Source organism: Erigeron canadensis, chromosome 1 (assembly GCF_010389155.1).
Source record: "Erigeron canadensis isolate Cc75 chromosome 1, C_canadensis_v1, whole genome shotgun sequence".
Lineage (NCBI taxonomy): Eukaryota > Viridiplantae > Streptophyta > Magnoliopsida > Asterales > Asteraceae > Erigeron > Erigeron canadensis.
In genome coordinates this window covers 53,043,969-53,057,607 of record NC_057761.1, presented here as the reverse complement: position 1 = coordinate 53,057,607, position 13,639 = coordinate 53,043,969, and the positions used below count along the sequence as shown (strand labels likewise).

The 13,639-nt window shown below is 32.8% G+C and overlaps 2 protein-coding genes across 3 annotated transcripts; one reads left to right on the top strand and one right to left on the bottom strand.

Annotated features, from left to right (window-relative positions):
• Positions 1-4,891: 4,891 nt before the first annotated feature.
• Positions 4,892-8,474, top strand: LOC122606616 (interactor of constitutive active ROPs 3-like). 2 transcript variants are annotated; one of them, XM_043779462.1, is made up of 4 exons: positions 4,892-5,170; positions 5,318-5,504; positions 6,063-6,281; positions 6,967-8,474. In XM_043779462.1, the coding sequence occupies exons 1-4, from the start codon at positions 5,151-5,153 to the stop codon at positions 8,314-8,316; spliced, it is 1,776 nt and encodes a 591-aa protein (XP_043635397.1). In that variant the 5' UTR covers positions 4,892-5,150; the 3' UTR covers positions 8,317-8,474. The 2 variants fall into 2 exon arrangements, with proteins under 2 accessions (XP_043635397.1, XP_043635401.1); XM_043779466.1 differs by having other exon boundaries at positions 4,893-5,170; positions 6,066-6,281.
• Positions 8,475-10,546: 2,072 nt separating this feature from the next.
• LOC122585123 (dof zinc finger protein DOF2.1) lies at positions 10,547-12,932 on the bottom strand. The gene is made up of 2 exons (XM_043757222.1): positions 12,689-12,932; positions 10,547-11,906 (listed from the first exon to the last, which is right to left on the bottom strand). Exons 1-2 carry the CDS (start codon positions 12,749-12,751, stop codon positions 10,809-10,811), a joined length of 1,161 nt encoding a protein of 386 aa, XP_043613157.1. The 5' UTR covers positions 12,752-12,932; the 3' UTR covers positions 10,547-10,808.
• Positions 12,933-13,639: the final 707 nt, after the last annotated feature.

The window sequence follows — 13,639 nt, the reverse complement described above, 5'->3', positions numbered from 1 at the left end:
TAAATTCCTTGAAGAAAGCATCGACATTGCATCTTGCTAAAATTAATCTCCAGTGACCACCGCGTTCGAGCAAGCTTCACCTACATAAACGAATACAAGATAAAGAATAGATCCATAACATAGAAGGAAACAGATGTAGGATATCCAGAATTTCCTAACCTTATTAGGACGACCTACTATGATATCATCCACTTCATACTTATACCTAAAACAATAATAAATCCATTATTTAGCTTTAACTATATTGAAATAACTTTATAATAAATCTATCCAAAGTGCATGGCTCTCAAAGTATGAACATAAACCAACTCATTTACACACTTAATAATCGATAAAGAGTTGCCACACTTCGTCCTCAAGCTCTGTAGTCCCATCCAAAGGAACAAACAGAAGTATATAAAACTTATGAACAGAGGTGCACATAGTTTTTCATCACAAATTGGTTCTTACCGCTAATAACTTGGTGCCGAACAACATACCGGTGTACATCTTGTGTATCTCCCTGTCTAATTGTCTCAAAAGCACTTTGCTTCCAAAAGTAAGCCAATTTCACTATAATAAATTACAACTTGAGGAAAAAATATAAGTCACAAAATCTAACGATCGTTGGAATATATTTTTTTGTGCATTTGTTGAAATATAAATTCTTCGATTAGAATAAATTACCAATTTTCAATAGCGATTCTTCATGAGCAGAGAAACTGAATCTAAATCGAGCCTCCTTTAAGCCTTCACCATATGTTTCATTTAACCAACTCATGCTATTCCTACAAAATGAACAAACCCAACAATGAATCGGTCTTAAACTTAAATTAAAACAGTTTGGTGTTCAAGTGAATAGCCACAGCAACAAACCCATGACATCCCTTGGGCTTCCACTCCTTAAAAAACCAAATTGACTCCAAGTAACAACACAAGAAATTGACTTTTAAATCACGCAGCTTTTAGAAATGATTAAAAATCCATCAAAAGCTATCAAACTGCATATAATGTTGAATATATGAATGAAATAATAATATATGAATATAGTTACCTTGTCATCACAAGAACCCAAATTAGTGTTTAGGACTATTTCATCACCTATAAAGCTTTCACAATTAGTGGTTTGATCACTTTTCTAACAATTTTAAACAAAAGCCAACTATCAAAATGCAATGCGGGTTATCAAAATCCAGAAATTCATTGAAGTATTTTATCAAACACTTGATATTCATATACAAATCTGAAAATTTTAAAGATGACCTATATCAAACCTACAAAATTCTTAGAGGAAATCAACAAAGAAAGAAACCTGTTTATATTTGCAACTTAAAAAACACATCATATCATCATCCTTTTATAATTGCATCATACCATCAAACCTACAAAATGGGTGTTATTGATTGACGAATCTCTTTTTGATCTCTTTTTGAATCATCGCACTCTTTTTCAACCTAAAACATAATCTTCATCAACACCTATTGATTGTTTTGATTTTTTCACTTTTGCCATCGAGTTATATGCACAATCATTATATTTTCTTTTGTTGAATAAATCACAGGCGAGAAAAAAAGAAGGTGGACAACAATATGTATTCTTCTTTGAATTTTAAAACATCAAATGTAAAATCATAAAGGAGAAATCATAAAAAAAACCCTAATTTATATGAAAGAATACCTTGGAAACATCAGAAACTTTTTTTTTTCTACATCGAAATCAATATCTTCATAATCTTCTTCATCAAAATCAATATCTTCATAGTCTTCTTCATCAAAATCAAATTGATAAAAGCAGAGAGAGATAGAGACATAGATTATTAAAAAAATTATGTGAATCTGATAAAAGAGAGAAAATTAAAAGCCCGCCCCACCTCCCTGTTCTGACATATCAACAAACACTTTTTCCACTTTCAAATTAAAAAAGCTCGCCCATTTTTAAATAATCATTTATATTATTATTACTTATTTTATTAACTAAAAAAGCTTCTCAAGGAAGCTAAGTTTTAATCCACCAAAAATACCCTCTTTCACACACTAAAAACACCTCAAAAAACATACAACTTGACATCATAAATCCTAGGTGGCACACCTCGTTCATCGACACGTCAATATTGTGATGTAACTTCACTTTTCTCCTTTAGTATGAAAGGGGTGATGTTTTATGGACTATTATATGGTGTAAAAGGATGCCATGTACCATATTAAGGAAAAACAGAAAACCAACTGTGTATTTTAAGGAATATGTTTTATGGACTATTGGACTATATGGTGTAATTAAAAGGATGCCATGTATCATATTAAGGAAAAATAGAAAACCAACAGTTTATTTTAAGGAATATGTTTTTATTATATACAAATTAGCCAACACATATCTTCGTACATTTTTTTATAGAAGTATCTTATCTTCAACTAAATGTATGATGGTTCATATCACATCGTTTTCATACATCACTTATGATAAGATTACGTATTGTTGTTGTTATACATACATGTCGAACGTTTAAATAACGTTTTTAAGTGTAGTAGATAAGTAACATGTACATGAATATAACATATATAGGAGGTATAACAATGTTTAAAGAGTGGCTTTGATGGATTTTTTAAAACTTTTTTAGGAAAGTAAATAGAAAAGTAATTAGCATTTACATAAGGATGTGTCGCTAGCTTATGATGAGAATTGAACCAACCAAACATCTTCAACCAAATGACTTTATTTCTAAGCTGAGTAGTTTTGCCTTGTATGTCAAGGAACAAGATGTGCTTTCATTTAATGTTAGGAACTTTCATTATAATTGTTTGCACTTCAACCTTCTTCGTCGACATATCTTTAAGAAGTTCTTTTAAAATGACTTTTACATTATATTCTTGAGTCTAAGATAAAATTAAAAAAAAAAACACAAAAGGGATGAGAAAGAAAAATTCAAATTGAAAAGAAAACTAAAAAATAAGATAAAATAGAGTAAAAAGTTAATTACTTATACAATTTTGAGTTAAAATGGAAAAAAGGTACAGTCCTACAGGTTTGAGTTGAGAAGAGATTTTTAACAATTTTAAAACACAAAAATCTAAAAATCATGTTGAAAAAGCAATCCCAAACACCCCCTAATATTACAAATGGTCGAGTAAAGTGACAGGTAGAATCTTTTTTCATCACAATAAATTGAAGGAAACCGAATATTTGGTGGAATTCGTTACTACAATGTATAAACAAATGATCAAATTTAGATGCCAAACACTGAACATTGTTATTTTAATAATTATATAGTGTATCCGTTTTCACAAATAAAAAAGCATACAATGTTCATTTAGGTTTTTTTTTAGAACCACCATGTAATAGTCATATACGTCCCACAAAATTCAATATATATTCTATTACGAATTAAATATCCATGTATACACAAAAAAAAAGGGGGGGAAATCAAAATATTTTATCAAGAACATGACATTTGAACTAAGAAACAGGTTATATAGGAAAGAGAGATGGGGATGGTTACCTGCCCAATTATAATGGACCATCAAACTTGTAAAGTGACTTAACATGGTAGTGAATTTATGGATAAGTTTGTAACATTCATATCGCGGTGGATCATTTATAACTCATTACATTTATCGATCGATCAGGCTAGCTAGCTAGTCCAAAAGATTTAAATTTTGTCTTTTTTCTATGAAAACAATGTTTTAGTAGATTTGTGATTATGTATATGATTATTCCTCCATTTTTATAAAAATATTTAGATCTGAATTATAAATATACATTTTCTCATTGTTTCCACCATTTCACATGTAAACCACTTGGTCTTGTTAATCATGTTTTCAATTAGTATATGTTTTTGGTCTTTTTATTTTTGTGTGTGTGTTCACATAGTCAAAGTCACAAGAGTCTACTAATGTGTTATACTTACCTTTGATCACGGAGAGAAATGACGCACATTATGAAATGACTAATATGCCCTTGGTATACAAGTATAATGAGTTTGGAGATAAGGGATGATTTGGGAAACCTGTGATGTAGTAATATGTATCATACCTCTGGCCTGACACTCGTGAAAACAATAATGAAGGGCACCAAACATGCTTCAACTGCTACTCAGATCCTCTATTATTTTTCATTTAATTATATATAGTCATTGATTCCTGCTAAAATAATTGCTGTTTTTTGTAGATGTGTATTTATGTGAATTGTGTGTACTATGATACCAAAACTATCGTGTAACCTTTTTTCTATATATAGTGTTACATCTTTAATTCGATTACCAGTTCATCGACCAGTATAAAATGATATCTTTCGACTGGAAATAAATTTAGGCGTTATGGCTAGTAGAAACATGAATCCAAAACTTATAGAAGTACTGTTGGATTGAAAATTTTCCTCAATGGTCCATGAGAATGCCCCGATATGGGCAAATGAGTTACTACCATCGCGATTTTAGAAGTTGGATGTACAAAGAGGCTTCTAGCCTAGATTTGATCAGCAATTCTTTACAACCTTTTACCAGTTTAAGAAAAAAATTGAGAATCCAAGAGGATATTAATTTTACTACAGGCTAAAATCATGTATGGCCCGAAAATTTCAAATCACAAGTAAAACCATGACTGCAAGAGGTGTTAAGAGTTCACATTTGTGAACTTATAAGGTAACTTTCAGTTCTTGTTACATATGACATCTAATAAGTACGAGATGTTTTATGACAGGGAAACTCCAACTTTTCATATGGGTTGACAATAGTGTATTAGTATTTTGTTTGTTGGCACATACCAACAATATTACATATACTTTATTGTGTTTAATTCTTGTTTTTATGTCATAAATAAATACACATACCAAGTTACCAACTTGCTTGTTTTATAGTACCATAATGGCATCACAACCATTTACTTCATTTTAACATCAAACTCTCTCTCACTCATTTCAAAACCTTAATGTCACATTTTTTTAATGACCATGTCACATAGGCCCTATATGTTGAAGATCCCAAGAGAATTTAAGTAGCCATTGTGCATTAAGCATATATATAATACATATATATATAGATATATTGTATATATATCTCTCTCTGTTCTGTTCTGTTTTGTTGAAGGTGTTGCAGGCTTTGTGGGTCAGACAGCATTTAAGTTTAGGTGTAAACACTCCATATTGGTTTTGTTTTCGGATAGAATCATTAAAGATATCAAATGCAGAATCCAAAAACAAGGTACTTTACTTTCAGCACCTTCACTGGCCTTTTAAGAAATTTTTTGTATCTGTCTTCTTACATTATATGAACTTATGATAGTATTACAATGTCAAGTATTATATGGGTATTGAATTTGTTAAAATAATTTTTGAGTGATATTGGCAGCCTAAAGGGCTCTTCTGGATCAGAAGGTGATCGGAGGAACTCTCCACGTTCGGTTTCTTCAGGTCGTGTTGTTCGCCAAGTCAAGACGACTCGTCTTGAAGGAAACTCTACTACAAGTCTTAGAACACCGAAAGCTTCGAGTCCTAAGATCGTTGATCGTGCATCACCAAGAAGTCCTGCTCTTGAGGTATAACTATAGTCATTTGTCATTTTGTAGTTATGGTTTATTGTTATGAGCAAAGCTACAACTAAAGTTTTACTATTACTGTATCATCTAATATACCGATTTTCATTTTTAATGATAGATTATGATTTTAATGTGTTTAGAGATGGCACTTTGGACTCATTTGCTTATAAATATGTCAATTTGAATCCTGTTTTTATATTAACCGGAACAAGTAAAGAAATAGGTAAATTGGGTACGGGCTGAATAGTCAGAGCGGTTGAAACAAAGTCGACCCAAATACAATTGTAATTTGCTGTTAATCAATGCATTGATTTTTTATTAAAAATAAAATAAAGATGGGCGTAAAGTCTACGGGCCAACCCAACCCCACCCCACCCATTTGATTCATATTAAAGTGGTCGTTTTAACTTGAACCTGTTTTGACCCGTTATCCAACTCACATGAGTGTCCCAAGTTGCCCCCTATAGCTTTCATATACATATCAGATGTGATAAGTTTGATAAGACATTAGCAACGACCTTAAGGCAATTTGCTAATGCACATTTATGTTTCAAGTAGCAGAAAAAGCGTGTGGGTAGAGTTGCTGAACTTGAAACTCAGGTTACCCAACTTGAGGATGCTTTGAGGACAGTTAAGGATCAACTAATTGTGTCAGAATCATGGAAAAAACAAGCCAAACTAGATGCAGAAGAGTCGAGAAAGGAACTTTTAGCCATGACTCTGAGGCTGGAAGAGTCTGAAAATATCTTAGCTCGGTCTTCTCCTAGTGAATCGCATGTAAGATCCTTTTCCTTCGAATTATACTTAATTTTGTGTGATATTCTTATTAGCATGACGATCAGTGCACAGGTACTCTAATCTTCATTTTAGTTCACATAGATGATTTAATTTTAATGTATACTTTCAGTGGACAGTTACTTTGCCTATCTCTTGCGCCTTATGTTCTTTGGACATGCCAAAAAAAATTAAAATTATAGTGATCCTAAGTCAACTGCTGTTCATCATGAACATTAAACTGATCATATGGATCTGGTCCAAAATTCGTGACACATGGGATGGGTTTTCCATGTATTTCATATACAAAAATAAAAGATACCATGACAAGCCCACATGCCTATTAATGAATTGATTTGGGTTATGTTTTATCTCCAACGGGCCAAGCAAGCGAAAAGTCATCCAAAATGGATTTGAATGTTAACTTATTGTAGAACCTTAAGTCATTTGCTTATAGAGAAATTAGGACTACTGGTGTAATACTCCATATTATAGTTTTGCAATCATACATGATGTGTAAATTACTAAATTGTTATAAAATATATATATCCAAAAATGTATCAAACAAAGTATTTGTTGGTCAAACCTGACCCATTTTGATCCACGCTCAAAGTTTACCTATTTTTAGTTGCTGCCAATCCGCCATTTCTCCATCTCTAGCTAAACATGATAACTTATTCAATTACAGGATGTACAAAAGCTGCAAGATGACAATGATGATGAAGAACAAAAACTCAAGACAGCCGAATCAGCAGCATTAGCTGCTGCTTTACTTGAAATTGAGCAGCTAAAAGTCAAGCTCGACACAACAAGCAAATTTGAAAGTAAGCAAGTAGAATCAGCATACGCAGAAATACATATCCTGAAAGAGAACATGGCAGAAAAGCTTTCACTCATGGAGGAAATGAAGAACGAACTTGAAGAGAGCAAAAGTTCAGAATCTCAAGCCCAGGCCTTGGCAAGTGAAACTTTACTACAACTTGAAACAGCAAAAAAGACCATGGAGGCCCTAAAAACAAACAGTGATGAATACAATGCCATACTTTTGGAGTTAGAGCATTCAAAGGCACGAGTTCGTACGTTAGAAGGGATCATCAACGAAATGAAATCAACATATCAAGTAAGTGGAACCAAAGGGACAGCTGAAATAAAATTTCATGAAGAAGAACCAGGTCAAACATCGGATATCATGGCTGAACTGAAAAAATCAAAAGCAAATATTGTAGAGTTGAAGGCTAATCTGATGGACAAGGAGACTGAATTGCAATGTGTTCTTGAAGAGAATGAGAACCTGCATGCAAAACTGGCAAACATGATCTCTAGTCAGCAAGAAAACGAGTTAACACAAAAGTTTAAAAGTCTGGAGACAGAATTATGCACAAAGTCGGAAGAGAATGAAAAGCTCAAGCTGGAAATACACAAACTGAATGGTGTCATGGAGGCGACCAAACAAGAATTTGACACTTTGAAGTCAAAATTGATTAGTCTGGAGACAGAACTATGTGAAAAGTCAAATGAAAGTGAGAAATTCAAAATGGAAATCAAGAAAATGAGCGGTGTGGTGGAAGATTCAAAACAAGATTTCGACAGTTTAGAGTCAAAGTTAACGACTTTGAAGACTGAATCATGTGAGAAGTCAAATGAAAACGAGAAGCTTAAACTAGAAACCAAGAAGAGTAACGATGAAGCTGCACAAGTGACTGAGCAGTTAGAGACAGTAAAAACGGCCAACTGTGAATTGGAGGAAGAGTTGAGGAAGCTGAAACTGCAGATGGGTCAGTGGAGAAAGGCAGCAGAGGCAGCTACTGCTATGCTTTGTGACGAGAACAGCAATAATAATGGTCGGACGTTGGCCGACAGAACATGGTCAATGGGCCATTTTAGTCCCATGAAGAAGTTAAACATGGGTTCACCTCGCAGTGTGGACATTGATGACGATAATGATGACGGTGATGATACTGACGAGTTCTTGAAGAGAAAAAACGTTAATGTGCTCAAAAGGATTGGGGTGTTATGGAAGAAGCCACAAAACAAATGATCATGATGGCATTTTCTAGTTAAAGTTTGCCTACAAGTATTATCTGAGCTTATATTTCCTTAGAGTATATGTAATATATTTGTTACTTGCTTGTGTAACCATCATTGTAATTCTTTATAGTTCTACTATAACCAAAGTTTGCAATTTGTTTCTATGAATTTCGAACAACTTGTCACTGCACTAGTAAAATAGTTTTATTGTAGCAATAGTACAACATTCAATTCACGATAAACGCGTTGCTTTAAGGAACACGAACTTCCCTTTTCAATCACATATATTTCTATCATTCTAGTTAGTGAAATAACAAATATGTTTAGATAAGACCTATAACAGAATTTGAAGTGAAATTTACATATGCATTGGAATCAAATATAATAGCACTACAGTTAGCCAATCTAAACTATAGAGATGGGCAAAATACACAAAACCCGAGACAAAACACCTCTTCCTCACTCACTACCAACCCCACCTCTTCATCACTCTTCCTCAAATAAAATACAAAACAAAAAAAGGGAGCTGGCCCCACTCTTTTCCTTTTCCCCTCCGTCGTCCAAGTTCGTCCCATCGAAGGGGACCTCACAAACTAGCTCACGAACAACCCCCTGCCAATGGAGTCCTCATCGAGATGGGCAAAATACACAAAACCCGAGACAGTTCCTGCCCAAACTGGCACGGTAAAAGATTGGCAAACCAATTATTGCTCATGCTATTAATTATTTTGTTGGGCTTAAATAATAAAACCTACACTTTATCTATCGTGGGCTTAAATATATCCTAGTAATCGTACTAGGCTGTTATGTATAAAAATTCTAATGACTGAAGGTGTCAATCCAACATATTTGGGCTCCTCTTGGGTCATAGTTTTGGGCTCTTTTTCCCCAGCCCAAGAACTGAAGAACCTGAAAAAGACTTTAAATTCATATATTGCCATAAGTCCGACCGAGTACGGAAGGCATGATGAGAAAGATGAGCAAAATAATACTACTAAACTTCATATATAGTACTAAACCGTACATTAATTTGTTCCTAAAGGGGGGAGGAGTCATGATTATAAGTTTTCCAAATCCTCCTAAGTCCATTAGTTAAATCTTTTCAACTCATTTTACCATTTCAACTCTCCAACCATATTTAGTGCCATTCATGATTTTGTCGACCCTCCAAACGTAATCGACTTGTTTGTCTGTCATTGTTTAGAGGATTAAGTTGATTGAATTTGATCGATATAGAAATGAACTAATGCCCATGAATAATGAATTACAAACAGGCCAATCTCATTGATCATGTAGCTAATTAATTAGCTTGCTTTCGATACATAATTAGTTTTGGGTTTCTGGTGAAAATTATCTCAGATAGTCAGATATATTTCTGTCGAGAGGATATTCCTAGACAAACATCTGGAAGAATTAAATATCATTTGATTCACCTTAAAAGCTTAAATATGCATGGGATAATTTTGGCCTAAGATATACGAGTATTATATTTCTTTTTCCTATGATGTACAACAGAATAACGTAGATCAATGCGACAAAATCAATGGACAGACAGGGTATGTATAAAAATAAAATAATTGTTGTGGGGGTTACGTACAGATTTAAATGGGGATTTGGTACTCTCACTGACACCAACCTTCTCACGCTCAAATCTTTTATTTTGTCTTCACACCCCTCTATTTTGATTTCCCTTATTATTTTTTATATGTTAGTGCGTTTTAAACCATATTTTATCTCCATTTTCTTATCATTTTAGGACAACACATGTATATATTTTATATATTTTTGAAAGTTATTGCACAATATTAATGTTTAATTATTGCAATGTAATGTTTCCTAATAATGCACAAGTTATAATTCTTTAATTAATAGATATAAAGTTTACTACTAATTATATTTACTACTCTAATAATTACAAGATAAGAGTTTATCTTTAGCAATGTTTGCATCCAACTTCCCTTATTATTGTAATGCCTAGTGTAAAACTTATATTTTATTGTTGTTACATGAAAGATGTGATTAAATAAGAGTAAGTATCAAATACTCCGTAACTACTAAATCACATTTCAAGTTTCTTTAGGCTTGTTCGAATTTGATAACAACACAATTAAAGATCTATACATTCTAATATATGGTACCTGATAAAATCACAAGACCAAATTAAGTCACATCAAATGAGCACATATATATGACAAATGCTTATATCCAAAACAACATATGGCAGTATTAATGTTCTTGCATTAGGAAACAAAAACTGGTTTCTTGACTGTCAAACATAAACAACAAACATACAAACAAACAAACAAACAAATTTAGTTAACACCAAGTACATAAAATCTATTCTTCATTCCCTCTCCCCCTCATTCAAACAAAATATTAAATAATTTTTTTTTAAAAAAAAAGTAAAGTTGTTCTCCTTAAACTAACATTGATAATAATAATTAAACAACAACCACAACATCATGATGCATCATGCTAGTTGCTACCTAGTAAGTACTACTACTACATAAGTGGACTATTAATGAGCCCATGCCAATTTGTTGATGACCCAATCCCATTCCATCCTCCAATTTGTGACCTCCCTGATGATTCAACCTCATGAACCATATTGGTCCCTTGGTCTAGACCAGCACCAGCACCCATTTGCCATGGAAATCCCCATAATACCCCTCCTCCTGATCTAACATTTTCTCCCCCAAGATCACATAAAGATCGCGTCATGTTACACGCTTCTTGTTTCACTGTTGTCATGGTGACTGCGGTTGTAGGCGCGCCACAAGTACTACTACCATTATTGTTCTTCAAAGATTCTTGATGGTGATCATAAAACATTGTGTTGTTCATCATCTCTTGCTCTAATTGCTCATGGTTATTGTTGATCAAGTTTCCAACATTGCCCATTTCACCATTTCCAATATTATTACCATTACCACCATCATTATACAACACATTATTATGAAATCCATTATTGTTGGTGTTCTCAAATAACCCACCTCTAATAGCATCAAGAAACCCCAATTGGTCATGACCACCACCATTATTAGTACTACCATTACCTAAATGTTGGTCAAACTGGTCATTATAACCCATATGACCATTTGCTTGTTGGCTTTGTAGCCTAGCAAAAGCAAGTGACAAATCAGTACAAGTTGAGTCATGATAAGCAGGCAAGTGAGTCAGACCTTGAAGCAAGTGACTATTGTTTGAGCTGTTGTTAGATGATGTCATGATATTAAGTGGATGGTTGAGGAGATGGTGATGATGATCTTGGGGCCTTCTTATTAGTAGAGCAGATGAGGAGGAGGAGTTTGATGAGGTGGCAGATGATGAGTTATTGGATGAGGAGGAGGATCTCTTGTTTCTCCTGCAGCCTCCACCCACTGGAACATTTCTTAAGGTCCCACCTTTAGTCCAATACCTTCTGCATGACTTGCAAAAGTATCTTGGCTGAGTGAGGCTGTAGTTGTTGTAGTAACAGAATTTGGTGTTGCTTGAATCACATCTTGGGCATTTCAGTGCTTCCTCTGGTGGCCTTGGTTTTTTGTCTTGTTGTGCTTTTGTGCATACCAACATGCTTTCTAGTGTTTGTGAAGACATCTCCTGTAAAGCATCAATAAAAAAACAATTGCTATTTAAAACAATATATTATATATATACCAAATTATTATAATCAAATAATCTTGAAGTATGGATAGATTCTCTGTAAAACATACAGTATCATAGATCTAACAAAAATCAATGTTGGTGAGATGCATGTGGGTTCAAATTTGGTAAACACTTGAACAAGAGAATTAAATCAAACTAGCTTCAAAATTAAGGACTAGCTAGCTAAGCATTAATTCAATCAATATTTAAGGTGATGATATGGTATTTAAAAAAAATAGTGCTAAAATTAAGGAGTAATAATTGATTTTGAAATTAGAAAAGAAAAAAGGTATAGTAGGTAAATAGGGGAAAATCTTGTGTTGATTAAAAATCAAGTTGAAAGTTAAACAAATCAATCAAAACCGGTTTCTGTTATACTATGAACAGAACATCATCAGTTATAATTAAATTAAAAACCGGTTTGAAAATGCAAACTCAATTAAAGCACTAATTGAGAAATATGGTATAGCAAATCAAGTACAGTAATAATAAAACTACGAAATAATTACTTGTTTATCTCTACATTCATTTCAGACAATCAACACATGGAAGTCATGTTCTACGTACGTCACTTGAAGTGAAATTAACCGTGAAGGTAAAATGTCATCAAAGACTCGGCTAATTAATTTGTAACTTTGTAAATAACTATATATATATATGATGAAAATATTGCAGGAAAACAAAATGTTAAAAAAAAAATAAATAAATAAAAGATAGTTAATTATATAAATTAGTACCTGCTGCTGCTGATGATGATGATGGTGGTGGTGTACTCCTGAAACATCCATTTCTACTTCCATATATATATGCACTATCTTACTAAGTGTTTTATTTTCTTTCTCAATTAATTGTTTCTTGTGTGTGTGTGATTAGAAAGAGAGATGAGTGAAGATTGGTGAGAAGGAGTTTTAATTTGAAGTTGGAAAATGGAGGAGATACATATATAGATAGAAAGCAGCGAGAGAGAATTGATGGGGTGTGTAGCTCATGCAAGGTAAAACTATGGTTAATTTGAGTATCACTTGCGTGTATATATATACACAAACATATACGTAACCCACTACTTTCAATGTATATAAGTCTTATATTTTATTTTATTCCTTTTAGTGTGTATCTATTATGCATAACAGAGTACTAAGTTGTAATCGACTACAGTTTGTGAAAATCTACCAATATATAAGTGTTTGTTGATTATTAATTAAAATATTGATTTTAGGTTCATGATTACATATTGTATAACGACAAACAAAATAGAATATATGGCAATTATAATTTAACTATATTATTTGTTAATTACATTACATTCTTCAACAAAACATTATTTTATAGGCTAAAGGTTCTTAATCATATCAGTCCCTTATGTAAATCACTTTCAACCGGTTTTAATCAAACTTAATTTTATAATATTGTTATACTCCAAATTAATTAGGTGAAGAACTAAAAAAAATTGTTGTTTTTATAGGCCCTTTATAGATGTGATGATGACTATATATATACGGCTATACGACTTCTGTTTGAAGTCGTTTTGCAAGTTAAGAAAGCAAGTATGTTTTAAAAACCGTATAATATATAGATAATAATGGTAATTTAGTTGGTTTTGAAGAAGCTAGCTAGCTACAACATATATATGAGACGTAAACTATATAACAAAAATAACGAATCACTATTGTTAGTTTTTGAATCGTAGG